Below are 27,220 nucleotides of genomic sequence, written 5' to 3' on the forward strand. Positions count from 1 at the left end.
AAATAAAACTCCGAGCTGTAACTAAATACCACCAAAAGAAAGCTCTATTTGTGGGAAAAAAATGATAAAAAATTCATTTGGGTACAGTGTTGTATGACCGCGCAATTGTCACTCAAAGTGCATCAGCGCTGAAAGCTGAAAATTGGTCTGGGACTGAGGGGGGTTTAAGTGCCCAGTAAGCAAGTGGTTAAAAAAAATCTGGTCACCTTACTACATGTAGGCAAAATGCCCTCTAATGCCTCATTAACACTCGCAGTGTCAAACCTGTGCTTATATATGTATAGGGCCTGTTCACACTAGAATCGCACAGGAATGCAGTCTGCATTCCTATGTGATTCCTGTGCATTCCTCTGCAGTGCAATTTCACAACTCATTCATTTGAATAGGCGGCAAATCACATCACAAAGCACAAAAAGTAGAAAAACGCCCTGCAACAAATCACATGGTACAGCAGTACCACATGATCCTGGTGTCTGCCAATGCCCTGGATTTGCAATCTTGGGGTGATGTTAACAATATATTGGCACCCACAGCAGATAGTAAAGGCAGTGTATTTTGAACGTTCTGCAGGAATCATGCAGGGAACGCACCTTACCAGCACTGTGTTCTAATGTGAACCAGCCCTTAGAGAACATTTCTAAACACACACAAATGCAGCTAATTTTTCCTTAGTGTCATTTAGACTAGACATTTAGATGCATAAAGGGCCAGTTCACACCATAGAAACACAGTCTGGGTGCGTTCCAGATACTTTGCACATTTTTGATGCATTTCGGTGTGTTTTTGATGTGTTTTACCACGTTCCAGGACAGTTCAGCGCAGAAAAAATGCAGCATGTTCCATTTTTTTTTTCTGGAACTGGAATGCATTGGAACTGACCGCAGTGGTGGTGTGAACTATGCCATTGAAAACCATATAACCTACTATCCATGCGTTCAGAAAAAAACCGCACTGGACTGCATGTTGTGTGAACTTACCCTAGGGTCATTCAATTTAGCTGTGTTTAGAGAAAATACTGTAGAATTTTGTGCATCAAAAATCTAAATATCTAAAGGTGGCTATACAGATGTAAACGCGTGTCAATGCAGGTTAATGCAATTAAACCAGCTTTAAAGCAGGAACTTCTAAACACAGGGAAAATTTAATTTGGGAGCATAAAAGTTCTTTATACTTTCCAAAGAATGTATCCAGTAATTGGAAAAGTTAACCGCATAAGTGCAAGTATTGAATAAAGCCTAAAGGCTAGTTCACGCCACATGTGTTCTAGTGTTTTCATTCTGCATCCAAAACCTATAGAATGTAGGTTACATGGTTTTCAATGGCAGAGTTACACCAGTGTGTTCCAGTTCCAGAAAAAAGAGTAAAACATGCTGCATTTTTCCTTGCACAGAATTGTAGCTGAAGGTGGTAAAACGCATAAACAATGCTCCGAAATGCACCGACAGGCATCAAAAACATAGCAAAAATGCATCGGACTCCAGTACAGTGAAAAAAAAAAAAAGAAAGAAAAAAGTATCTGGAAAGCATCTGGAAACGTGTGAAAAACACGCATACAGAAATGCATCCGGAATGGATCTGGTGGATGTTTTTGTGGTGTGAACTAGCCCCATGGCTCAGTTCATACTGCTGCGATCTGATTTAGATCACATTTTCAGTGTGATTATGTAGTGCAATGTGGATGTGGTTTGCATATTCTATGGGACAAAAATCATGCTGGAATCGCATCAAAGTAGTACAGGAACCTTCTCCATAATCGCTCTGAGTTGCATTGATGTAAACGGACACCATTGAAAACAATGTGATTTCTAGTGTCATGCGATCCTGTGCGACTCAGTTCACATCTGAAAACGCACTCGTGTATATGAAGCCTAAAAGCGAAAACTGAAATTAGAATATAGGTGTGGCTTTCGTTGTAGCAAGGAGTTTGAGTCCCTCCCCGGCATGCAGCATATATCAGCAAGTCTGCAAACCCTCCCCCTTAGTAATCTCTGGACTTTCTGAGAGTAGACATGGCTTGCTTGTGTCTGCTTGTTCTCAGCTTGTTCTCCCTGTGTGCCACTGAAGTGATAACCGAAGACAATAGAATTGAAGGCTTGCCACCATTCTGTGGCTCATATGAATGTCCCAGATATCAAGTACTGAAGAGATACAATGTAAGTCTGTCTTTTTATCTTTTTATTTATTATTTAAAAAAGGGTGATGTGAACAATCAACTACTTAGAATTATAAATGTCATCATTACATTTGATTTCAGTTATATTTTCTAAGGGATTCACACAGCCCAAAAAAAAAAAAAAATGACTGATTTCACTATTGTCAAAATTTCGCCAAAGCAATTATTCTTTACGGAGGTGCTTAGGTGAAATTTGCGTGAAAAAAAAATATATCTTTTTAGGTGGCGTGCTTTTTTTTTTTTTCCCCCTTTGTGTATTTGATTGTTATTTGTGTCATGTTTTTCCACTTGAGAAACTACGCCTTATGTTATCATACACTGTAGCTGAAATGCTGATCAATACGTTTATGTTGTCCCGACTTGACTACTATAATGTTCTACTTGCTGGGGTTTCTAGTTCCACACTAAACAAACTACAGTATGTTCAGGTGCCAGACCTGATAGGCCAAATGTAATTGATCATATTACTCCTTTCCTTGAGTTCTTCACTTGCACTGGCTACCTATCAAGTTTTGCATTGATTTCCAAATTCTCATGCTCACCTACATGACTCGGCACATCGTTATCTGTCTGAACAGTTATTAACCTACCCCCCTTCCCCATCCTCTTAACCTTCGCTCCTTTGATTTTGGTCTTCTGAGTGTCCTTTAAAACTATCTACAATCAATTTTTTCACACAAATAGAGCTTTCTTTATTTGATATTTGATCACCACTAAGTTTTTTTTTTTTTTTTTTTTATTATTATTATTATAAAAGGAAAAATAAAACAAACATTTTGAAAAATAAACTCAATTTTGTTACTTTCTGCTATAAAACTTAAACATGTAGCAAGGTCCTAGGGCCCCAGAGGCCTAATAGTGACATCAAAGGTTAGGGAGAGCTGACATCCTTCCTTGTAGAGTGGGTTACCAGCAGGGGTCAAGTCCTGGGGAAAAAAGTGTGGGAACTCCCACCCAAGATCCACTCCCCCACCAAAAAAATAAAAAATAAATAAAGGTACGCTCATATGCATATATATATTTCACAGAAAATACAGTACATTTATTGTAAAGTGCCAGTTTACAAAAACAAAATATGTTAACTTGTCAAACAGAATAATCAGCACAATGGGTGATGATCTTTCCCTCGCAGGGAATTTCTAACACAAATACACCCTGTTCTAAATTCAAATACAGCAAATTAGAAAATATCCCACAAACTGGAATAACGTTGCCCTTTCCGTGCAAGATTATCGGCAACGGATCAAAAAACTCACGGATCGGATCATTCCTTGGATCAGAATCACAGATCGGATCATTTTTCGGATCAGCAAATAATAATTGAATTTGCAAAAACCTGTGAAAATGTCACCACCATATAGTCCCCACTGCAATATACATCTCCCCCACTGTAATATCCACGTCATCTCCCCCAATAATATTTTGGCTGGGTATGGCAGGGTATTGCAGAATATTGTCAGGATAAGTATTGGCAGGGTATTGCAGAGTATTGGCAGGGTATGGCAGATTATTGCTGGGTATTGCAGATTATTGGCAGGGCATTGCTGATTAAATTGCAGGGTAAGTATTGCAGAGTCTTGGCAGGGTAAGTATTGCAGAGTATTGGCAGGGTATTGCAGAGTATCGGCGGGGTATGTATTGCAGAGTATTGGCAGGGTATTGCAGAGTATTGGCAGGGTAAGTATTGCAGAGTAAGTATTGGCAGGGTATGTATTGCAGAGTATTGGCAGGGTATGTATTGCAGAGTATTGGCAGGGCATGTATTGCAGAGTATTGGCGGGGTATTGCATTGCAGAGTATTGGCAGGGTATTGCATTGCAGAGTATTGGCAGGGTATTGCAGAGTATTGGCAGGGTATTGCAGAGTAATGGCAGGGTATGTTTTGCAGAGTATTGGCAGGGTATTGCAGAGTGCTGGCAGGGTAATGCAGAGTATTGGGTATTGCAGAGTATCGGGTATTGTAGAGTATTGGCAGGGTATTGCAGAGTATTGGGTAATGCATAGTATTGGCAGGGTATTGCAGAATATTGGCGGGGTATTGCAGAGTATTGGGTATTGCAGAGTATTGGCAGGGTATTGGCAGGGCATTGCAGAGTATTGGCAGGGCATTGCAGAGTATTGGCAGGGTATTGCAGAGTACTGGCAGGGTATTGCAGAGTATTGGGTATTGCAGAGTATTGGGTATTGCAGAGTATTGGGTATTGCAGAGTATTGGGTATTGCAGAGTATTGGGTATTGCAGAGTATTGGGTATTGCAGAGTATTGGCAGGGTATTGCGGAGTATTGGCAGGGTATTGCGGAGTATTGGCAGGGTATTGCAGAGTATTGGCGGGGTATTGGCAGAGTATTGGCAGGGTATTGGCAGGGCATTGCAGGGTATTGGCAGGGCATTGCAGGGTATTGGCAGGGTATTGCAGAGTATTGGCAGGGTATTGCAGAGTATTGGCAGGGTATTGCAGAGTATTGGGTATTGCAGAGTATTGGGATATAGTGACTAACCTTGTTTACTTCTCGGGAGAGAAGTAAACTGGTAGCAGTACAGCGGCTGTGGCCCCAGGAGGCCTGGTCTGTCTGGCACTGGGTAGAGGGGAGGGAGGAGACAGTCCGGATCCCAGCGGCATGTGTCTGTCGCTGGCTGCGCTGACTCCAGTGCGTGCCCACCTGTACGGCCGACGTCATGTGACCGGTTGCTAGACGCTGAGCAGCCCTAGCCTAGCAACCAGTCACTCGGGAGGCAGAGGAGCGACGGACTACGCACTGAATAGTCTCAGGCGGCTAATGGGAATGCCGTTCCCGTTGTGGAAATAGTACGGGAACGCAGTTCCCATGCGTTCCCGCAGGACTCGAGCCCTGGTTACCAGGCATAGTGGGTGTAATGCAAGATGAAATGATGGGCGCCAGTTACTTTTTGAATGCGAACAAGAGATTTATTGTCTCTTAACAAGAACTGTGGGAGAGCGGGTTAGGGCCAGGACACCCTTAAATAGATGCAATGATAATAAGCAGACTCTGAAATACTATAGGTAGACAGCTATACAGTGGAAGGCCTACAGCCGGATAACACTGTATAGGTAGGACCGCTGTCTCCTATGGCAACTAATCTTGCAACAGTCACTAAAGGTAGCTGTACATAACTCTTGGTAACACAGAATATTCCTTCTGTTATCTCACAGTATCTCACTGTTGGTCTTGAGCTCCCAATCTCTCACTAGACTATCCCAATCCAATCGTCACTGGATCTCCTGAGATCTTCCACAGCTATCCCGATGTATCCTCCTCAAGCGTCACCCTGCTAACCTGCTGGGTCCCTGGCTTGGAACTTATTGATGCTTTCCCACTTCTTCACCGTCCCGGCTGGTGAGAAGACTGCTCTGGTACTTGCTTCAGCTTACTCACAGTAGTCTCCAGTAACAAGGTGGAAGGTCCCTTAGTGGTGACAGCTTCCCCTCTACCTTCGACAACAACTGGTTCCCCATCCTGCAGTCCCAACCCTACGCTGCTTCTTCTGCTCCTGGATAGACTTCAGGCAGCCAGGTGTCCCTGGATAGGCCCCTGGCTTCTGGCCTAGCAACCCAGGGAGACATAACACACGTCCACCAAGACAGACTTCCAGGTGGCACAAAACCCCAATCAGCTGAATTCACCTAAATAAATAGGCTCTCCCAGCAGGTCAAGGGACTAAAAGAAACCCCTGCCAATTGGCTGAGACACCCAATGATCTGACCATGCTAAGCCCTTGTTAATCTAAGCCCTTGCTAATGTCACCAGCCACAGTGCCACCTAGCAACAAGAGAAAGGGTGCAGCAACTTTTCTGTGTGTGGGCGGCACAGTGGTGTAGTGGTAGCACTCTCGCCTAGCAGTAAGAAGGGTCACTGGTTCGAATCCCAACCATGACTCTACCTGCCTGGAGTTTGCATGTTCTCCCTGTGCCCATGTGGGTTTCCGCCGGGAACTCCGGTTTCCTCCCACAAACCAAAGACATGCAGGTAGGTAAATTGGCCCTAGTATATGAATGGGGACCTTGGATTGTGGGCTCCTTGAGGGTAGGGACCAATGTGAGTGTGTAATGTACAGGGATAGGGACAATTGTAGACACTCAGGTTGAACTGGATGGACTGGTGTCTTTATTCAACCTTACTAACTATGAAACTCTAGAATTTAGGGAGGAATCAGTGGATCTTCTATTAATCAGCAAGGACAATTACTACCTGGCAAACTAAATTTGTTAGCAACACTGTCTAAACACCAGGGTATTACATATAATAATAATAAAAAAATCGAATGTCTTCATAATTTTAGGCCAAAATGAGGGCCATCTCCTTGACTAAGACCCTTCTCCCCTGATCGCTCAATTTGGCAGGGTGGCCCGCTCTAGGAAGAGTCCTAGTGGTTCCAAACTTATCCCATTTACGGATAATGGAAGCCACTGCTCATTGGTACCCTCAATGCTGCAGACATTTTTCTGTACCCTTCCCCAGATCTGTGCCTTTATACAATCCTGTCTCGGAGGTCTACAGACAATTCCTTGGACTTCATGACTTGATTTGTGCTCTAACATGCACTGTTAACTGTTGGACCTTTATATAGACAGGTGTGTGCCTTTCCAAATCATGTCCAATCAACTGAATTTACTACAGGTGGACACAAATCAAGTTGTAGAAACATCTCAAGGATGATCAGTGGAAACATGAAGCACCTGAGCTCAATTTTGAGTGTCATGGCAAAGGCTGTGAATACTTATGTACATGTGATTTTTTTTTTCCTTTTTTTTTTTTTTTATTTAATCTGCAAAGATTTAAAAAAAAAAAAAACTTCTTTCACGTTGTCATAATGACGTCTTGTTTGTAAAATTTTGAGAAAAAGAATTAATTTATTACATTTTGGAATAAGGCTGTAACATAACAAAATTTGGAAAAACGAATCGCTGTGAATACTTTCTGGATGCACTGTATGCTGGAATTTTTATTTTATGTATTTTTTTTTATACTAGTAATGACAATGATCAGTGACTTATAGTGGGACTGTGATAGTGTGGCTGACAATCTGACACTAACTGACATTGTGTTGGAGGTAAACAAACTGACTGATACCACCAATGACACTACAGTGATTAGTGATACTATACACTGTCACTGTACTCATGACACTAATGGGTGACAGGGGTGATCAGAAGGGCAATCAAGGGGTTAACTGCGTGCCCAACAAGTGTAGGTGTGATGCTTTTATGCAAAGGATCAGGTTGTTAATGGGGTTAATTGTGTGCCTAACAAGTGTTAATGTGTGTAATATGTGCTACTTTTAACTACAAACCTGGGTGTTCCTGTAAAATGGCGAGCAGAAACAGACAGATCATTCCCTCTGCACAGAGCCATGTATGTCAGGCCTCAGCCATGAATCATTGGTTGAAAACCGCTGAGAAAATCCCACAGCAGGAGTCATGGAGGAGGGGGGCACATACATGCCCAGAACCCGGAAGAAGGAAACAATGTACAGGTATGCTGGGGGTGCCTGTAGGAGCCGCCGTCCATAGTAAAATACAGACGGGCTGTCTGTAAGTGGTTAAAACGGTACTACACTATACCTGAGCACCAAAAACACTATTTAATTCATTTTTTAACATTCAAAGTAAACTCACCCATCCATTCATGTCTCCATGCTTTATTTTGATGAGAAATAATTCTGAAAAATGCCCCCCAGCATTCTGGCTGTGTCCATCTTGAGAGAGGGCAGAGGGTTCTTGTAGCATTTACTTCCTGGAATCCACCTGCCCTTAGCTCAGGCATGCAGATGTTTCCTCAGATTAGGCAACCTGTCAGAATTTGTAACGGAAGTGACATTCCTTCGCCGCCGACATCTTGCTACACCGCATGCTCGTCCACAGTAAGGATACAATGAGAAGGCAACAAGTGGACATCTTGTTACAGCCACCGGAGTCAAGCATTTCACACTTATTTTTAACAGTAAATTCAGCTTATATATAAATCCCTCTGACTGTTTAGATGTTGAATTTTAAAAGCAGTGGCAAGCCTGCTGATCTCACAGGTTTGCTAATCTGACAGAACACCGCTGCTTTGAAAAATCAACATCAAAACAGTCAGACGGATTTGAAAATACTAAATTTCAATATATAAACTGAGTTTACTGCTAAAAATAAGTGTGAAATGCATGACTCCTGTGGGTGTAACAAGATGGCCGATTGCCGCCTTCTCACTGTATCCTTACTGCGGATGAGTGCGGGGTGTAGCAAACATGGCGGCAATGGAACGTCACTTCCATTACAAAATCTGACGGGTCGCCAAATGTGAAGAAACACAGGCAGGAGGATGTGCTTAGCTGAGAAAACCCCCTCCTCCCCTTCTGAAGATGTATAATATTATTTTGGCCTAGGCCTGGAAACCATGAAGTAACAAAAAAAAAGTTAAAAAAAGTTTAAAACAAGTAAATATGATATACTTTCCTAATGCTAGCAGCATAAGGATTAAAAATAGTCAGTGTTGACTGACAGAGTGAAGTTCTGCCTTCAACTAATTAAAACTGAAAACATACAACTTCTTTAGACAAGTCTTCACTGAACCGTTCGTTTACTTGTGTATCTCTTGTTTTTGCTTCTTTTGTAAATCGCATTGAGAAGGTACCTTTTAAAGGTGGCATATGAAAGTTTATTACTTATTATTACTATGGCATTAACTTTTTATTTTATTTTCATTTTACATTTTTTTTTATTTCTGTGAAAAATAATGAATTAAATAAGGGGCAATTTTTGGCCCAAGATTAGGGCAAGGGCAGTTGAAAAGAGCTTATGTAACCCACAGGAGCCATTTAAAGCACCAAAACCTACCTTATTATAATATTTTAATAGTTTATCCCACATTATGTGATTTGCATGTTTGCCCCCAGTTTAATAACTCCAGGCAAACGGCTAAATACACAGGTTAAAGTGAAAACAAAGTTCACTTTTTAAAGCGGAGTTCCAGCCTGGGGCGAAAAAAAATTAAAGTCAGCAACTACAAATACTGTAGCTGCTAACTTTTAACATAAGGACACTTACCTGTCCAGGGAGCCCCCAACGCCGTCACTCCAAGCCAATCTGTCCATCGGCTCCGGGTGGAGGCACCGGCATCCTTACTTAGGGAAACAGGAAGTGAAGCCTTGTGACTTCACAGTCTGTTTTCTACTGCGCATGCACAAGTCGCGCTGCCCTATCTAAATGGTCCCGCTGTCTTCTGGGACCTGTGTGTCTTCCAGAAGACAGCACAGGGAAAGGAGGAGGGGCTGAAAGTTTTGTAGATCGCCGCACAACAATGCGGCAAACTTACAGGGAAGTGGGAGCAGGTAACTGGGTTTGACAGGTATCTGCTCCCCAAAAGGTGCCAAATGTGGCAGCGGAGGTGGGAGGAAGCAAACAAGCGGAGCTTCCCCTTTTGGGTGGAGCTTTGCTTTAACTTGTACCTACAGGTAAGCCTGTGATTGGACCGTAAAAGGATAAGTAGCTTACTGATGAACTCATCTATCTATCCTTCTATGTATTCTCTTTGCACTCGATTGGCTCCTTATGCTACTTCTTCCACTCCTTCCCTGGAGCTGTTTTACATGGCAAAGGATTTGTATTAATTCACATTCAGTCCTGAGATTTACACAGCTGTGCCCCACAGCACAGCCCAGTTAGGAGGGGAGGGGGACCTGCTCTTTGGCGCAGTTTCACTTTTTTTTCCACCCTGCATTTGGACAGTAAAAGGAGAAGCAGCATGCTGATGTACTTATCTCTCTATCCTCCTATCAGTATGCTCTTTGCACTTAATTGGCTCTTTGTGTTGCTTCTCTTACTCTTTCCCTGGGCTCTGCTGTAAAAATGGTTCATTAGCCTGCAAGAAGCTGCTACTAAGTACATTTGGGTATTTAATCTAATTAAATTTAAAAAAAAATGTTTTTCTTATGTATTGATAATAACAGAGCTCCATTAATGTGTTCCTTTTATAGATGCTTGGAGTTCAGTTAAATAATAATAAATGCCTATTACATGGCAAAGTGCACTTCTGATATCAGATTCCCGATAGCAAAGAGATAAATCTTCTTGAGTCAAAGTTATATCCACAGGTCAGATTACCTAATTCTGCATGTGATTTCCTATGTATGTCACCTAAACTTTCTTCTGTCTAAAGCTTACCATACACAGATTGCATTTCCACACATTACTGATAAATAAGCTGAAATTCCATCCTTGGGTGGCCCATTGGCTTCCCCTGGTTCAAAAAACTTTGATTTAAAGATCAAAGGCGACAGACAGAAAATTGTCATCCGAAAAGTGACTGCAGCCAATCTGCTGGGGTATTCTGTGCCACTAGATGACCAGCATTAGGCTGGGCACGCATTGTCAACTGTGAGTTGTGCGAATGAAGAAAGTCATGATTTCATATATGTGTGAGTATTATACATAATTGTTAAGCATTTAAAAGTATTTGCCTTAAAGTGTATTTCTGTCCAAAATAAAATAACCACTTGACCTCTGGAAGATTTTACCCCCTTCATAACCAGAGCGAATTTTTGCTATTCAGCACTGTGATACTTAACTAGCATAACTGGCAATTGCACGGTCATGCAACACTGTACGTAAATGACATTTTTATCTTTTTTTTCACACAAATATAACTTTCTTTTGGTGGTATTTGATCACCACTGAGTTTTTTATTTCTTGCAATATAAATAAAAAAAGATGGAAGATTTTGAAAAAAAAAAGAGAAAAATTGTAATTTCTGCTATAAAATATAAGAAAAAATGTAAAAATTGTAATTTCTTCATAAATTTAAAAAAAACCAATAATAAGTGCAAATCATTTGGTTTGCGTGAAAATTATAACGTCTGGTATAGATACTGGAACTTTTTTTTTATACTAGTAATGACCGTTTTATGGTGGGACTGTGGTAGTGTGCTGGGCAATCTGACACTAGCTTATGCTGGCTAGGGTGTTACACTAACTGACCTGGACATCAATAGTAACACTAATACAGTGATCAGTGTTTACAACACAGAGCTCCCTTCACTGAATGCCAGAGCTGATCAATCATTGCCTGGGACTCACTGATCGGCTTGTGCTCTAACAAATCACACTACAGCCAGGGTGGTGGGTGCATGCCCACTACCTGGAAGCGCTGATCACCTATTAGATGCGCAATCCAGCGCAGAGCGGATGCCCTGCAGCAGTATATGTGTGGGGCGGGCTGGCAAGCAGTTATACAAAAACAAAACAAAAAAAACATCTGTGCAATACATGCACATTCCCAGAATTTGTGTCTTTATAAACATTGCAAATACAGAAAAATACCTGTTGATCTTGGCAAAAAAACAAGTGAACCCCTAACTTCCTGTTTAGCCTGACAACTTTGATCCTGCCCAACTCGTTGGACTACAGAACACCTCCCACTTATTAGGGAGAAGCACTGTCTTTTTTTTGTTTACAAACGTTTTATTAAAGAAATAAAGACAAGTACAGGAAAAGATGCAATGTGTACAGTAATTTACATCGAGAATAGCATAGAAAGTATACAATGTACAAGCAATACATACTCAAACTGAAATGCTAAACCCAACAGTTCAATATAAAATTGTATATCGTTGGAGGGAAGCACTGTCTTGTCAGGTCACTACAAAAAATTAGGAGCTTATTGGATATCTGGCAGAGGAACTGGTATTTGTACTTGCAACATTACAGAGACAAATCATGGGGAAATGTGAATGTACTATAAAGATGTAGAGCTTATGTGCTGGCCCAGCTCCTGTGCCCCTCCCCTTGCCTCCCTACATAGCTGTCTGGAGTGGAGGGAAGGGGGATTTTATCAAGCAGCTATTCTAACCCAGGGTTCCTTCAGAGTTTGCTACGGGTTCCTCTAGCTGTGAAAAAAGAAAAAGGTAGACCGGGCGCTATACCTTTTAAATATAGTGATGTAACCAAATATTATAGTGTTGCTTATGAGGGTAAAAACACAAAATATTTCAACGATAAACAGTGAACATAATATATTAGTAGTTAATGGTAAAAAATATAAAGTGAATATTGAAGTGAGGGGTGTGTCCCCAATACAAACAAATCCCCTATATTTTGGGAAGAAGAAGAAGCAAAAAAAAAAAAAAAATATATATATATATATAATATAGTATTAGTGTACATATATTATTTTTACAACCATACTATGAAAAAGTCTTAAACGTAAGTGCTAATAAAAACCAGATGGTAAAAAGAAAGGTAAAGTCAGTCCATAAATCGCCAAGACATGCGATAATAATATTGCAGAAAGACGCTAATAGAAAAAAAGTTCCAAAGAATGTAGAAGCAGGCTGTGCAGGAGGTATGTGTTCACTAATACAGCAACTTCCCGGTCTACCTTTTTCTTTTTTCACTAGTTTATTTTCACTCATTGGGTGGTAATATTAGGTAGAGGCAGCTCATACCATTAATACATTTGTTACACCATAGCGCAATCTCTTCTTTTTATTTTAGTTCCTCTAGCTGTGGCTGATGGTCCCATCTGATGGTTACTGCTTAGTTTCAGGGCCAAAGCCACTTCCCAGAACCAGTGACATGACACAAGTGATTTTTTTTAGCTGTCTGTAAGGATGGCATTCTGACCTCCACTGTAAAAGGGGGACTCTTCCCACTGACCATCAATGTAGGTGTTTTCCTAATGACCCCTATGAATTTATTTTAGCAGGGGTTCTCTGTGACCTGAAAAGAGGTAAAAAAAAGTTAAGAAATGCTGCTATAGAGTGTCACTTGAGTCTGTTGGGGATGCTGTTGACATCACATTTAAGATGGTGACATCCAGCAGCCTTAGGGCTCATTTACACAAGTGGCAAGGACTGACACTCTTCTGAGAAATGGTGTTTGACAGGGGCGAGGAGGTGATATGCCACTTCATAAATGACGCACTACCGTGTTGCAACGGCATCTATTAGACACGGTTGTGGGGTAGCTGCAGCATGGCCTCTATTCACTTGAATGAGTCGCAGGCAGCTGTACCTTCTGGTGAAAGCGACAGAGCATTTAATTCCTGTCATGGCTGCGAAACAAAGCATCAAGGCCATGGCATGCACCCCCCCCCCCCCCACGCCCTCCGGCTGCTGGCTTTGTAGCTAAAGGGGAGCAGTTGGTGGTTGGTAAATATGTAGCTCAGCCTTGTGTTTTTCCTGTCTCTCCCAACCACAAGTGTAAAGGAGCCTCAAGTCCTTTAGGATGTCTACACAAGGTACAGTACTGACATATAAATTTATAGATAGGCAACTCCTATCCTCATATTGATTAGTGGTTCCAAATTAATAATAACTACTGCAGTAGGGAACAGACACAAAAGATACACTCCACATCTTTTCAAATAACTGTTCTGCCTTATTATGACGCAATTGAAGGTTTGTATACACATGATTACGCAGGTATCACATTAATATTACAATTGTGCGTTTATTGTAACAAGGGGCGTAACATAGGCAGACTAATTCTTAAAGGACTCGAAAGAATGCAAAACATGTACTGAAAACATTATTAGTGCCGTATGCACAGTGAGGGCAGTGTGCAATACATCCAAAATAGAATACAATTATATGCAGAACTTACAAATTTCCTTTACAGAAGATAACAGAGCGGGAGAGCAAGTCCCTGAAATACATTATTTTACATAATACTTTGTCCATTGATTAACTGAATCTCCTTTTTCCTGTCTGCAAAGTCCTGAGGGAGTCTGCTGCATGGAACATTCTTCTTCTAGATAGTTCCGCCAGTGATGAACCTCAGAATGTCTCTAAAAAATAATTTTTCTTATCACGCCAAAAGAAGTTATCCGCCTCTGTTTCTAGCACCATGTTACCTAATGTCCTTGTACATCAACACTAGTTGCTCAGTTACCCAAGAAGAATTGTATTCATACATATTACCAGTTCAAATCAGCAGGACTGGATTTAAAAAATCTGTTTGGATAAGCGCTTTTTAATTAAAATAGTTGTAATACTCATTAACACTTGTACGAAGAGGTGGCTCAATGCCAGACATTTTTGATAATAAATGTTGGCCAAATTGCACAACTGTGGGGGGTGGGGGGGGGGGGGGGGTTGGTATTAAAGGGGTATTCTTAAATAATGTAAACTTAGCCTTTAAAGTGGTTGTAAAGGTAGAAGTTTTTTTTATCTTAATGCATTCTATGCATTAAGATAAGAAACCTTCAGTGTGCAGCAGCCCCCCCCCCATTACTTACCTGAGCCTCATCTCTATCTAGTGATGTCCACGAGTGCCTTGGCCATCTGGGACTCTCCCTCCTGATTGACTAAGACACAGCACCGGCACCATTAACTCCCACTGCTGTCAATCAAAGTAAGTTAGCCAATCGGGAGAGAGGGGGCGGGGCCAAACTGCGGTTCCATGTCTGAATGGAGACACACAGCAGTGGCTCAGCTCAAGTGCCCCCATAGCAAGCTGATTTCTGTGGGGGCACTCAGCAGGAGGGAGGGGCCAGGAGTGCCTGTGGGGGACCCAAGAAGAGAAAGATCTGGGCTGCTCTGTGCGAAACCATTTCACAGAGCAGGTAATTGTAACATGTTGATTATTTTTAAAGAAAAAAAAACAAGACTTTAATGTCACTTTAAGAACCCTAAAGCACATGGGTATGAAAAATTCTGCTTTCAGAGGCGTCTTGGTTTTTTTATGCCTGTGAACACAGCTGCATGTTAACTAATGTGCCCACACACATGCAGGCATTTAAATACACGCTGTGTTTAAGGGCTGAAGAAAAAAGCCCCAAACACGCGTTCCCGGAAAGGCATATTTGCGGTTTTTTAACATGTAAATGCACATATGCACGATACAACATTTCCGGGTAGAAAGTACGCGCCCGCCCACCATCTGTGAGGTGATTTGGTACAGCACAAGTTGGTCAGCAGGTCCTGGCCAATGATTTATGGCTGGGACTTGATGATCGGCTTAGCGAAACCACAGTACAGAGCCCTGTGTTTACTAAGGACACAGGGCTCTGTACAGTAAGTAGTGATATGGCAAAGCAGGGAGCAAAAACAACCACATCAATTAGTAAAAGCTGCACACAATACACACATTACACAATGTTAGGCACACGGTTAACTCCTTGATTGTACCTAGATGTTGATCCCTTCTCAGCCAGTGTCATTAGTACAGTGACAGCGTATAGTATTATCACTGATCGCTGTATTGGTGTCACTGGTGATGTCAGTGTCAATTAGTCAGTTAGTGTCAGATTCCTACTATAAGTCGCTGATTACTGCCCTTACTAGTATAAAACATATAAATAAAAATTCTAGTATATACTGTATACCATTATGTTATAAATTTCCTGCAAACCAATCAATATACACTTATTAGGATTTTGTATACTAAATACACGTAGCAGAATACATTTTGACCTAAGTTTATGAAGATTTTTTTTTTTTTATTATTGAATATGTTTTATAGCAGAAAGTAAAAAATATAGAGCTTTCTTTTGGTGGAATTAGACCACCACTGGGTTTTTGTTTTTCATTTATACAGTATCTAACAAAAGTGAGTACACCCCTCTTATCTTTTCATGTGACAACACTGAAGAAATTACACTTTGCTACAATGTAAAGTAGTGAGTGTACAGCTTGTGTAACAGTGTAAATTTGCTGTCCCCTCAAAATAACTCAACACACAGCCATTGATTTTCTTAACCGCTGGCAACAAATGTGAGTACACCCCTAAGTGAAAATGTCCAAATTGGGCCCAATTAGCCATTTTCCCTCCCAGATGTTATGTGACTCGTTAGTGTTACAGGGTCTCAGGTGTGAATGAGGAGCAGGTGTGTTAAATTTGGTGTTGTCGCTCTCATTCTCTCATATGAGTCACTGGAAGTTCAACATGGTACCTCATAGTTAAATAGTAGGTGAGGTTGAAAAAATACACAAGTCCATCAAGTACAACCTGTGCGTGTGATTATATGTCAGTATTATTTTACATTTTTTCTACGTTGAACCTCATTTGCCATGTAGTTGCTCACCCCATTAATTTGTTCAGAACTTTTTGCAAGGTTTCTACATCCTCCGGAGAAGTTATTGCTCTGCTTAGCTTAGTATCGTCCGCAAATACAGAGATTGAACTGTTTACCCCATCCTCCAGGTTGTTTATGAACAAATTAAACAGGATTGGTTCCACCACAGAACCCTGGGTGACCCGACTGCCCACCCCTGACCATTCCGAGAACTCCCCATTTATCAATCCATGTACTCACCCTATGGTCCATGCCAACGGACTTTATTTTGTATAGTAAACGTTTATGGGGAACTGTGTCAAATGCTCATGACAAAGAACTCTCTGAGGATCTGAAAAAAAGAATTGGTGCTCTAAATAAAGATGGCCTAGGCTATACGAAGATTGCCAAGACCCTGAAACTGAGCTGCAGCACGTTGGCCAAGACCATACAGCAGTTTAACAGGATGGGTTCCACGCAGAACAGGCCTCGCCATGGTCGACCAAAGAAGTTGAATGCACATGCTCAGCATCAGAGGTTGTCTTTGAGAAATAGACATATGAATGCTGCCAGCATTGCTGCAGAGGTTGAAGAGGTGGGGGGTCAGCCTGTCAGTGCTCAGACCATACGCCGCACACTGCATCAAAGTGGTCTTCATGGTTGTCATCCTAGAAGGATACATCTTCGAAAGATGATGCACAAGAATGTCAGCAAACAGTTTGCTGAAGACAAGCAGACTAAGGACATGGATTACTGGAACAATGTCCTGTGGTCTGATGACCATGCTAAACTTATTTGGTTCAGATGGTTTCAAGCGTGTGTGGCGGCAACCAGGTGAGGAGTACAAAGACAAGTGTTTCTTGCCTACAGTCAAGCATGGTGGTGGGAGTGTAGAAAAGTGCCACTGGGGAGCCACAGTTCATTGAGGGAATTATGAATGCAAAAAATGTACTGTGACATACTGAAGGAGAGCATGATCCCCCTCCCTTCAGAGACTGGGCCGCAGGGCAGTATTCCAACATAACGACCCCAAACACACCTCCAACATGACCACTGCCTTGCTAAAGAAGCTGAGGTTAAAGGTGATGGACTGGCCAAGCATGTCTCCAGACCTAAACCCTATTGAGCATCTGTGGGGCATTCTCAAATGGAAGGTGGAGGAATGCAAGGTCTCTAGCATCCACCAGCTTCATTATGTCATCATGGAGGAGCGAACGAGGACACTGGTGGCAACCTGTGAAGCTCTGGTGACCTCCATGCCAAGGAGGGTTAAGGCAGTGCTGGAAAATAATGGTGGCCACACAAAATATTGACACTTTGGGCCCAATTTGGACATTTTCACTTAGGCGTGTACTCGCTTTTGTTGCCAGCAGTTTTCGACATTAATGGCTGTGTTGAGTTATTTTAAGGGGACAGCAAATTTATACTGTTATACAAGCTGTACACTCACTACTTTACATTGTAGCAAAGTGTCATTTCTTCAGTGTTGTCACATGAAAAGATATAACAAAATATTTACAAAAATATGAGGGGTGTACTCTCTTTTGTGTGATACTGTATAATTGAAAACAAAAACCCAGTGGTGGTCTAATACCTATTTATGTGAAAATTTATATAAATTTCATTTGGGTACAGTGTTTCATGATGTGCAATTGCCAGCTAAAGTAACGTAGTGCTGAATAGCAAAAAATGCCCTGGTCATGAAGGGGTTAAAACCTTCCGGAGCTTAAAGTAGAAGTTTATCCAAAACTAACTCTAAATCTAATGGCAGCCACATTCTAAAACGAATTTATTTAGTCCTGTAGAGAAGAAATCACTATACATACCTTTTCTGAAGCTGATCCAGTTCGGTCTCCAGCGGCAGATGCTGTGTGCAGGAGACAGCCGACAATGGCTGGGAAATGCCTGAAAAGTGATGTCATCCATAGAGTTACTATGCAGCTTTCATTGTTGTTGGCTGGCTCTCTAGCACACTTCCACAAAAGGTATGTATAGGGATTTCTTCCTTACCGGGCTAGATAAATTTGTTTTAGAATTTCGCTGCGAGTAGGTTTTGGGTGAACTTCTACTTTAAGCGGTTAAAATTGATTTTTCTGCCAGCTCCTAGCAGAAAGATCCAGTGTGCATGGGGGTATTTTATTACCTCTGTGTACTTGAAGCCTAAAAAATTTCTAGTTTAAATTAGTGTTGGCAGTATGGTAGTACTGGTGTACAGACATGTATTGCTAATTATATGTGACTCTCTAGTAGGAGATGGGTCTTTGAAGTGGAAAAAGTTGCAAAGACAACATTAAATTTAACACCAACACACAATATTATCACAAATAGGATTCCAGACATAATGTAACAAGATTTACCAAAACTTTTGGTTTACAAATTGGTCAAAGTTGGCACAGTGGTCTGAAAACCACCATGTATTCAATCAAGCAAGGCACCAAATTTCCTTGACTGTCATGTGTTATTTCTTTTATGTTTTACAGACATTTGAACTTAGAAGCTATGAGTCAACGCGTTGGGCGACAACATACCTTAACTCGGGAGGCATGGGCATAGGAATGATGAAAACCTTTAGACGCCTTTTTAAATACATCAGTGGGGAGAATTCAGAAGGTATTTCAGTTTATTGTTGCAATTTACATTTGTAATGATCCATTTTTCTCTCTACCAAACAAGTTTTTACAATACAGAGTATATTTACCGATGGTCGCCAGCCATCTAAAATGCTGAGATGGACAAAACCATTTTTGGAGATAGGGTTAGAACCTCTAACAGGTTTTTGAAGGCAAAAATAACTATTACTAGTGTGAGGAAGTTTATTATACTGTCTGTGATCCACTGTACCCTTACTTTATTTCCCAGTGACACCCTGTGTTTTAGGGTGTCACTGGGACTGAGATTGATGGAAGATATGTCCTATGGGGACACTCATATAACAAAACCTGGTATAGGTTCTAACTTAATCCTACTCTATCCAAAATGAGAAATAAATAAATAAAGGGTATTGGAGTTGGACTTTAAACTATAAATTAAATCAGACTGTCACATGAACATGACAGCATACAGATGTAAAATAGCAAGTGAGGGCCTACAAGTACTGGGGTGAAGAACATCTGGAAATGTTTGGGAAACATTTTACTACTGTCTGCTTAGGGTTCAGACAGACCTACCTGAGCTGTGTATGACTGTTTTATTTTACCCATAGAGAGTTATGCATGGTTTAAAATATTATTTACTTTGGGTCAGGTACCAATGTCAATGTTTCCATTTTGATGTTAGCTCAATCATAATTTCTACTATTAGACATACATGACAGACAAATAAGCTGAAAACTCCACGTACTGTAGAAAAGGAATTAACAGTTTAGCTTTTTCAATAGAGAAGTTCTACCAAAGTTAGACACACAAGCCGTATTCCCAGGAAGAGATTGTTAGTATTGCATACTGCGACTTATAGAGAAGAACATTTAGTTATTGTGATTATTGTAAGGAAGGTCCACTGATTGTGCCAAAATGGTCAGTCTACCACAACAGAGCAGGAACAAGGTACCTGGAATGAAAAAACAATTAACAAACAAAACAGACCAAAGCAAGATATGAAATGCATTATTTGACTATAGGTCCGAACTGTAGAGGAAATTAGGTATAGTCTTCCCTTATGATAAATTAACTCTGATAAAGGAACAGCCCAAGTGCACACACAGAAGATAGAAAGAGGGACTGGTAGGAGGTGACATCAGGTGACGGAAACAGAAACACCATTTCTGGACCAAATTCAGGAAAAATTGTGCTACGCAATGGGAGCAGGTACGTGATTTTGACAGGTACAGGCTCCCCCATATCTGGTTGGATCGCTGCGGCTATCTGAGTGGAAGTTCGGCCCCTCCTCCTTCCCCGCAGCCTTTTGGGACACATCACAGGTCCCAGAAGACTGTGGGACCATTTACAAAGTGCAGCGCGACTTGCTCATGCTCAGTTGGAACCCGGCTTAGTTAAGGACCTGAAGCATTGGCTTGGGTGAAGGGGCAGGTAAGTGTCCTTATATTAAAAGTCAGCAGCTACAATATTTGGGGAGACTGGTGCTCCTCTTTAACCCAACATTAAAATCCATCAAACATGTTGTAGATCACATAATGCATGTAGTGTATATGATAACATGGTGTGCATTAACCACTCAAAGATTTTATCATAAATTAAGAAGAAAAAGTGAAATACCCACATTCAATATGTTTCACAGGTCAAAGCCCACTTCTTCAAGAAAAGAAGGAAAGAGTTTTCCTCTTGTCTAAGACAACAGGTTCACATAAACTACCATAATTTAAAAGAACAAAGAAGACCTTGCCAGAGATGGGTGAAATCTCATGTTCAACTTAGCCCCCCCTTCACACCAGTGTGATTTGTCATGCGATTTGACAGTTCCAAATCGCTTAACAAATCACACCCCATTGTTGTCAATGAAACCATTCAAATTGCCGCAACTCATGTCCTAGCGACTTTGAAAAAGTTTCCTGCACTACTTTTTGCCAATTTCAATGGGACTTGCATAGCCTTCTATTAAACGAAGTAGCAAGTCGCAATGAAATGGGAGGTGCAAATCGCACTAATCTGCAGCTTTGAAATCACTCTGAAGTAGAGGGATTTCAAAGCCGCACCAGTTTGAACCAGGGCTAAAGGTCAGAAGAAGGAGAGGGACCTTACTTGGCACCAAACTGGGAACCAGGTAAGTAGCTCTAATTGGAGGACATCCCCACTCATCATTTGCATCATGTGAGTCCTCAATACTAACCATCCATCCCGTATTCCTCCTGCTGGAGTGGGGATGTCCTCCATCTAGTGCTACATGCCTGGTTCCCAGTTTGGTGTCAATCTGTTCACCTCTCTTTCTTCTGACCTTAAAGCGGAACTTCACTCAAAAGGGGAACTTCTGCTTGTTTGCATCCTCACTCCCTTCTCTGCCACATTTGGCACTTTCTGGGGGGGAAGGGGAGCTGGTACCTGGTTTTGCCAGGTACCCGCTCCCACTTCTGGTCAGATCATAGCGGCAATCTGAGTTGAAGTTTGTTCTCCCCCTCAGCCTTCTGGGACACATCACAGGTCCCAGAAGACTGTGGGACCTTTGGACCTTTCACAAAGGGCAGCATGGCTTGCACATGAACAGTAGGAAATTAGCCATGAAGCCGCAAGACTTCACTGCTGGCTTGTCTTACTTAAGATGCTGGTGCTGGTCTCCAAGGAAATTTATGAATCGGCTAGGGTGAGGACATTGCTGGAACACCGGACAGGTGAGTGTCCTTATATTAAAAGTCAGCAGCTACAGTATTTGTAGCTGCTGATTTACATTTTTTGGGGGGAGACTGGAGCTCCTTTTTAAGCATCAGGATTCATCTCTGACGATGTCTTCTCTGTTCTTTTAAATGGTGGTAGTTTATATGAACATGTTGCTGTTCTTTTAGACAAGGGGAAAACCCTTTCCTTCTTTTCTTTAAGAAGTGGGATTTGACCTGTGAAACGTGTTGAATGTGGATATTTAACCTTTACTTCTTCATTTATGATAAAATCTTTGAGTGGCTTATGCAAACCATTGTATCACATGCATACATGCCTTATGTGATCTCTAACACTGGCAACATGTTTAATGGATTTTAATGTTAGGCTATATTTGTTACAAAAATACATTTTTGATGTTTTATATATAACGTGAAAAACTTGTGGTAGCTTAAAAGTCCTAAATAGCTTTTTCTGAAGGGATTTTGTTAATGTGTACTTAAGGATTTTTTCACTGAAAATATAATTTCTATTACAGACGATGCCTAACATTTTAGTTAAAAGTATGTTAATTATATTGATATACAGTAAGTGGGAGACTAAATGTTCTCCTTCGCATTGTAGGTATGCAGCTATAATTCCAGCATAGACAGATGCTGACTTAATAATACTAGATGACTTTACCCTTTCAAATCTCCATTAATGCAGCTTAGCAGCTTTCTTAATGCTGCTGTGAGTCTTATTGTGACTGCCAACTAATTGGATCTTCTACGTGCAACATATTTTACACAGTAAATCTTTCCTATGTCCATGCTGATATTGGGCATGTATTTACCCCCTTATATAGTAGTCATATCCAACATCTGTGGATTTTAATTGGGTATTTTTACATGGTGAAGACCAAATCTGTACTAAATCTAGTCTGATTTCTAGAAGACTCAAGAGATTTCAATTAGCAGCCCTCAGATTGTTAAAATCATTTTAGATTATGGCTTGTAAACCTTTTTTTATGTTTTACAATCATGGCTAAGGGTTTATTCACACAAGCAGAGTTTGACAGAGTTGGACAGAGTTGCCCAATGCCGTTACAACCAAAACTCCAGCCCTGGGTGCTGAATTATTGAGCAGACCTTGCTTTCTTAAGTTTTGCAATATAATTATTTGGCTGTGTAAAACACGATTTCACATTTGGGGCATTTAAAATAATCGTGGCTTAAGGATGATTAGTTGGAGGGAGGCATTTGGAGTGACCCGTTCAGGAACCTCTATGAGCTAGCATGCACTTGAAGGAGCTGATACATAGGTTTTATTGACAGCAATAAAGTATAACCTAAAAAAAAGTTGTTGTAAACCCTTACATATACCTGGTGAAGTGACTATCCTCAGGTGATACACAGAGATGGAACAGATCCTCCTACATAAGTTATATCTGTCTATCTGCAGTCTTCTCTTCTCTACATCTGTTCAAAGTGCTAAATTTATAAAGCTTGTCTGAGAGTTCCGAAAAAAATGGGGTGAAGAGCTGAAGTTACGCTATGCAGAGCTCAGCGAGGAGAGGTCTGAGAGCTGATTGGAGGGAAAGGACACATCTGATTCACGCAGATGGCAGAATGAAGCAGACAGAAATTACACTTATGCCACGTACACACAATTGGACTATCCGGCGGACTTAGTCCGGGGTATTGTCCGCCGGACTTTGCAGCTGAGGTCCGCCGGACTTTCAAGCGAACAGACTTGGCCATACACGATCACTCCAAAAGTCCAGCGGATTCGAACGTGATGACGTAGAATAAGGAAGTTCATAGCCAGTAGCCAATAGCTGCCCTAGCGTCGGTTTTTAGTCCACTGGACTAGCACACAAACGGATTGTCCGCTAAAAGCAGAGGAAGCAAGTCTTGAAGCAAGTCTTATTTCTAAGTCCGTCTGACCTTTGGGAAGAAAAAGTCAGCTGGAACCCACACACGATCGAATTGACTAAGTCCGCCGTATAGTCCGATCGTGTGTATGCAGCATAGGTGCTCTTAATTGAGTACACACTATAGAGGGATATGCTTTGTTCATACTTTATGTCTGAGTTTTACAGCTACTTTAAGCCTACTTGGCTTCTGGGATGTATCTTTCCTTTCTGGTATACAGTACATGGAATACACCTGCAAATGATTTCATTGTTTATCGTAGGTTATTTAAAAATGTTGAAAAAGTTCATTCATTCTTCTTTTTTGTTCTTAAAAGGTATCTCTATAAAAATGAATGTCCCTGTTCGTATCACTGTACCATTGTTGGATTCCACACTTAATTCCACCATGTCTCTCTTCATGCCGTCGGCATTACTGAATCCCCCCACACCTAATGAGCCTTCTGTTGTTTTGGAAAGCTTTCCTCCTACGAGTTATTATGTCAGGTATGTGAAATTGAAAGGATGCTTATCTTTTTTACTTTTTGGTTTAAAAATATGCACGGATATTGTACAAAATTTAGATTAAACAAAAATGCAGTTTTGTGTGCAAATTATGGTAGGCTAAACAGTAATTAGATTTCAGCTGATGTTTTTCCCGTGATACTGAGGCTCCATGCTTAAAAAAACAACAATTCCCTTGGCAGAAAAAATGCTCATATAGAGCGTATTTGTACACAGTTTAGGAGAGTTTAGTGCTTTTTCTGGCAAAAAGCTCCAATCAGAAATGTTTTCCTAACTCTAAACGCTGAGCTCAAAATATGCCTGCCTGTCCCCCTCCTACTATTCCCCCCTGTACTGTACCCTATTAACTGCTGTACTGTACCCTCCTGCCCTCTATACTATGTACACCTACCTCCCCCCTGCACTGTACCCTCCTAATCACTGTACTGTGCTCTCCCAACCCCCCCATACTGTACCTTCCTGCCCCCCCTATGCTGTGCCCTCCCCCCAGTACTGTACCTTCTTGTTATCCTTCTACTGTGCCCCCCAGTACTGTACCTTCCTGTCCCCGTACCATGTCCACCTACCCTCCCCCTGTACTGTGCCCCCCTGCTCCCCCCTGTACTGCACACTCCTAACCACTGTACTGTACTCTCCTAACCCTCCCCCCATACTGTACCCCCCCCCCCCGTTCTGTACCTTCCTGTCCCTCTTTTACTGTGCCCCCCTGTATTGTACCCTTCTAACTTTTATACTGTGCCATCCTATTCACTGAATATTCTCTGGCAGAGCGTAAATCACTGCCATTTAAAACACATGTACATTGAAGATTCACCTGCAGAGAATGTTTGCTGAATGCCAGATTCCCTGCTTTACAAATATGCCATGTCATCAGTGTTTTTCAAATCTTGCTCAATTGTAAACCAAGATCGCAACCTTTGACTGCTGTTACAAAGTATCATGTGCCCCCCCACCTACACAGCTAATATAAACTTTGAATGTTGTTTTCTATGAACTTGAGTCTACACAAGCTCATACAAATTGTTTCATCACCCTTTCTCTGATAAAGGTCAACTGGTAGTGCAGACTTAAAGCGGTATTAAACCCAAAAATATATATATATATTTTTAATAATGCAGATTACCAACTCATAGATGTGGTGGTTGCATTTTTTTTTCCTGAGCCCTGCAATGTCCCACATACCTGGATCAGCCATAACATTATGACCACCCAGCATAACCCAGTCGAGGCAAGGACTCCCCACTAGACCTCCACTGAAAGCGAAAAGTTTCTAACAAGTCCATTTAGCCCCCCTGTTTACACTGAATACAAATTTGAAATCATACAACTTCACTTGAAATCGCATGATTTCAAAGCCGCAGGTCAGTACGACTTCAGGTATGACTTGGCTGACATCTGTGCGGCTTCATGTACAGATAGATGTCAATGCAAGTGACACCTGAAATCGCAAAAAATAGTGAAGGAATTTTTTTATCAAATTGGTGCGGCACCGCATAGTCAGTGTAGGGTCGCCACCTCATTCCTTTAAACCCAATCACATGTAAATTACACAGGTTCTGAGGCTAATTTAATGCAGATAATGCACTAAGTGAGTTTAATTACCACCTTAATCAGCCACAGAACTTGTGTAATTAAAATGTGTTCAGGTTTAAAGGGACAAGGTAGCAACCCTAAGTCGGTGTCCCACTGATTTGAATAGATCCATTGCCGACAATAGGGTGTGACTTTTTGTGACCTTTTGGACCTGTCAAAGATGCATGACAAGTCATGCCGGTGTGAATGGGGGCTCAAGACTGACAGCTGCTGAACCATCTGAATTTTGAAATCTGAATTCCATCTGAATTTTGATCTATCTATGGCCAGTTTAACTGGGATGAGATTTCCTCTCATTTCCCATAGTGTCTGTAGGACAGTAGGTCAAGGGAAATATCCCCAATAAGACACCATAATGGACAAAAACAGCAAATGCTAGCGCTCAGGATACCAGCATAGTGGCTCACAATCAATTCAATAAAAGCATGTGAATAAAAGCAGGACTGGAAATGAATCTAAAATTTATTATGCAAAGTCCACGAGAAAGGATATATAAAAAAAAATGTCCAATCAATTATAGGAAATAATAAAAAGTGGATCTTGGAAGCTTGATGAGGATGATAACATCTATAGGAAAACATGCACTAAGTTCTGCTCTTCTCAGGAGTGAAGCCAACTCAGGATAGTAAGTTGGCTTAACTCAGGATAGTGGACAATTGAGAAAGGAGCGCACGTGCTCTGAAACACGCTGAGTTTCCCTGGATCTTGCTGATGTCACTCGCTGTTCCATGAGCAGGCCATCACCATCTCCATTGAAGGATACAGCCGGCTTCCTCTCTGGCTCCTGGTGGCTTTTACAGCCTGTACGTGGTACTCCTCTGAACCTCTTTAGACACTGATTACACCACTGTGAGACGTTTACTTCCCATGAGCACATCTTTACTTACTGACATGTAAGTGTTGGATAATTTCATTGTAATACACATTAAACATTGCACTCAGAGGCGCTTTTCTGTGCTTTTTTTTCATAATATTCATGGAAGCTCTGGAGTAAGGTGAAACTGTTGATCATAAACTAGCCATACATTGATTGAATTTGGTATTTGAGTATTGTGACAGCCACAATAGCGGTCACTCCAGATTTTTCCATTTACACTGTATTACGTGAATGAAGAAATTCAGTATTTTATTTTTGGTAACCTTCAAGCTGACCAATGAAATTCTATCACTTTTTGGCCAGCTATAGCAAGCAGATATCTTTAGTACTGAATGTCTGCTATGGGCAATAGCTCTTTAGAACTAGTTTTGACTATTGAATCCTTTTGAATAAAGTGCATTTATTTAACTTTTTTGTTTTATTTGTTGTTTAGCTTGGCATATGTCTAATTTGAAATGTTTGGTGTTCTGTTTAACAGGTCTTTTGGGGGATACGCCATAAAGTCTGACTATGAAAAACACTCCAAGGCTCTCGCGGAAGAGCTGACTGCCCTTGGTCTAGCCTATGATACCCAGACTGGAATGGCAGCAGCCTATAATGACCCCCTTACATTTTTCAAACGACACAATGAAGTCTGGTTCAAGTCCCTAAATTAATAAATCTGGAAAATACATTTTTCATCTATTATCTAGCAATGATTATTATGGAAAGACTATATATGAAATTTAATTAAAAATACAAAAATTGTGTATCCTGTAACAAGTGATTTTCTAAGAATGTCAGTTGATGGCATGAGGAAGAAACACTCATGTAATTTATATTGTATTAGTTTGCTCTGTTTTGTTGGGAAGGCTGACACTGCTTACACTAAAATAAAGTCTACAACTTTACAATATACATAA

The 27,220-nt window shown here is 41.1% G+C and overlaps 1 protein-coding gene across 1 annotated transcript; it reads left to right on the forward strand.

The window, feature by feature from the left end:
* The first annotated feature begins 1,970 nt into the window (after positions 1 to 1,970).
* Positions 1,971 to 27,220, forward strand: LOC143987403 (heme-binding protein 2-like). The gene is made up of 4 exons (XM_077486086.1): positions 1,971 to 2,153; positions 18,649 to 18,778; positions 23,662 to 23,830; positions 26,797 to 27,220. The coding sequence occupies exons 1-4, from the start codon at positions 2,010 to 2,012 to the stop codon at positions 26,972 to 26,974; spliced, it is 621 nt and encodes a 206-aa protein (XP_077342212.1). The 5' UTR covers positions 1,971 to 2,009; the 3' UTR covers positions 26,975 to 27,220.

This window comes from Lithobates pipiens, unplaced genomic scaffold, assembly GCF_037356315.1.
Source record: "Lithobates pipiens isolate NorthernLeopardFrog02 unplaced genomic scaffold, aLitPip1_a1.2 Scaffold_18, whole genome shotgun sequence".
Taxonomy (NCBI): domain Eukaryota; kingdom Metazoa; phylum Chordata; class Amphibia; order Anura; family Ranidae; genus Lithobates; species Lithobates pipiens.

What these genes read in the sequence shown, in the direction of transcription:
- LOC143987403 (XM_077486086.1), top strand. Translation starts at nt 2,010, where the DNA reads ATGGCTTGCTTGTGTCTGCTTGTTCTCAGCTTGTTCTCCCTGTGTGCC. An exon ending in AAGTACTGAAGAGATACAAT is followed by an intron (nt 2,154 to 18,648) that starts GTAAGTCTGTCT and finishes TATGTTTTACAG; the next exon opens with ACATTTGAACTTAGAAGCTA. An exon ending in CAGTGGGGAGAATTCAGAAG is followed by an intron (nt 18,779 to 23,661) that starts GTATTTCAGTTT and finishes TGTTCTTAAAAG; the next exon opens with GTATCTCTATAAAAATGAAT.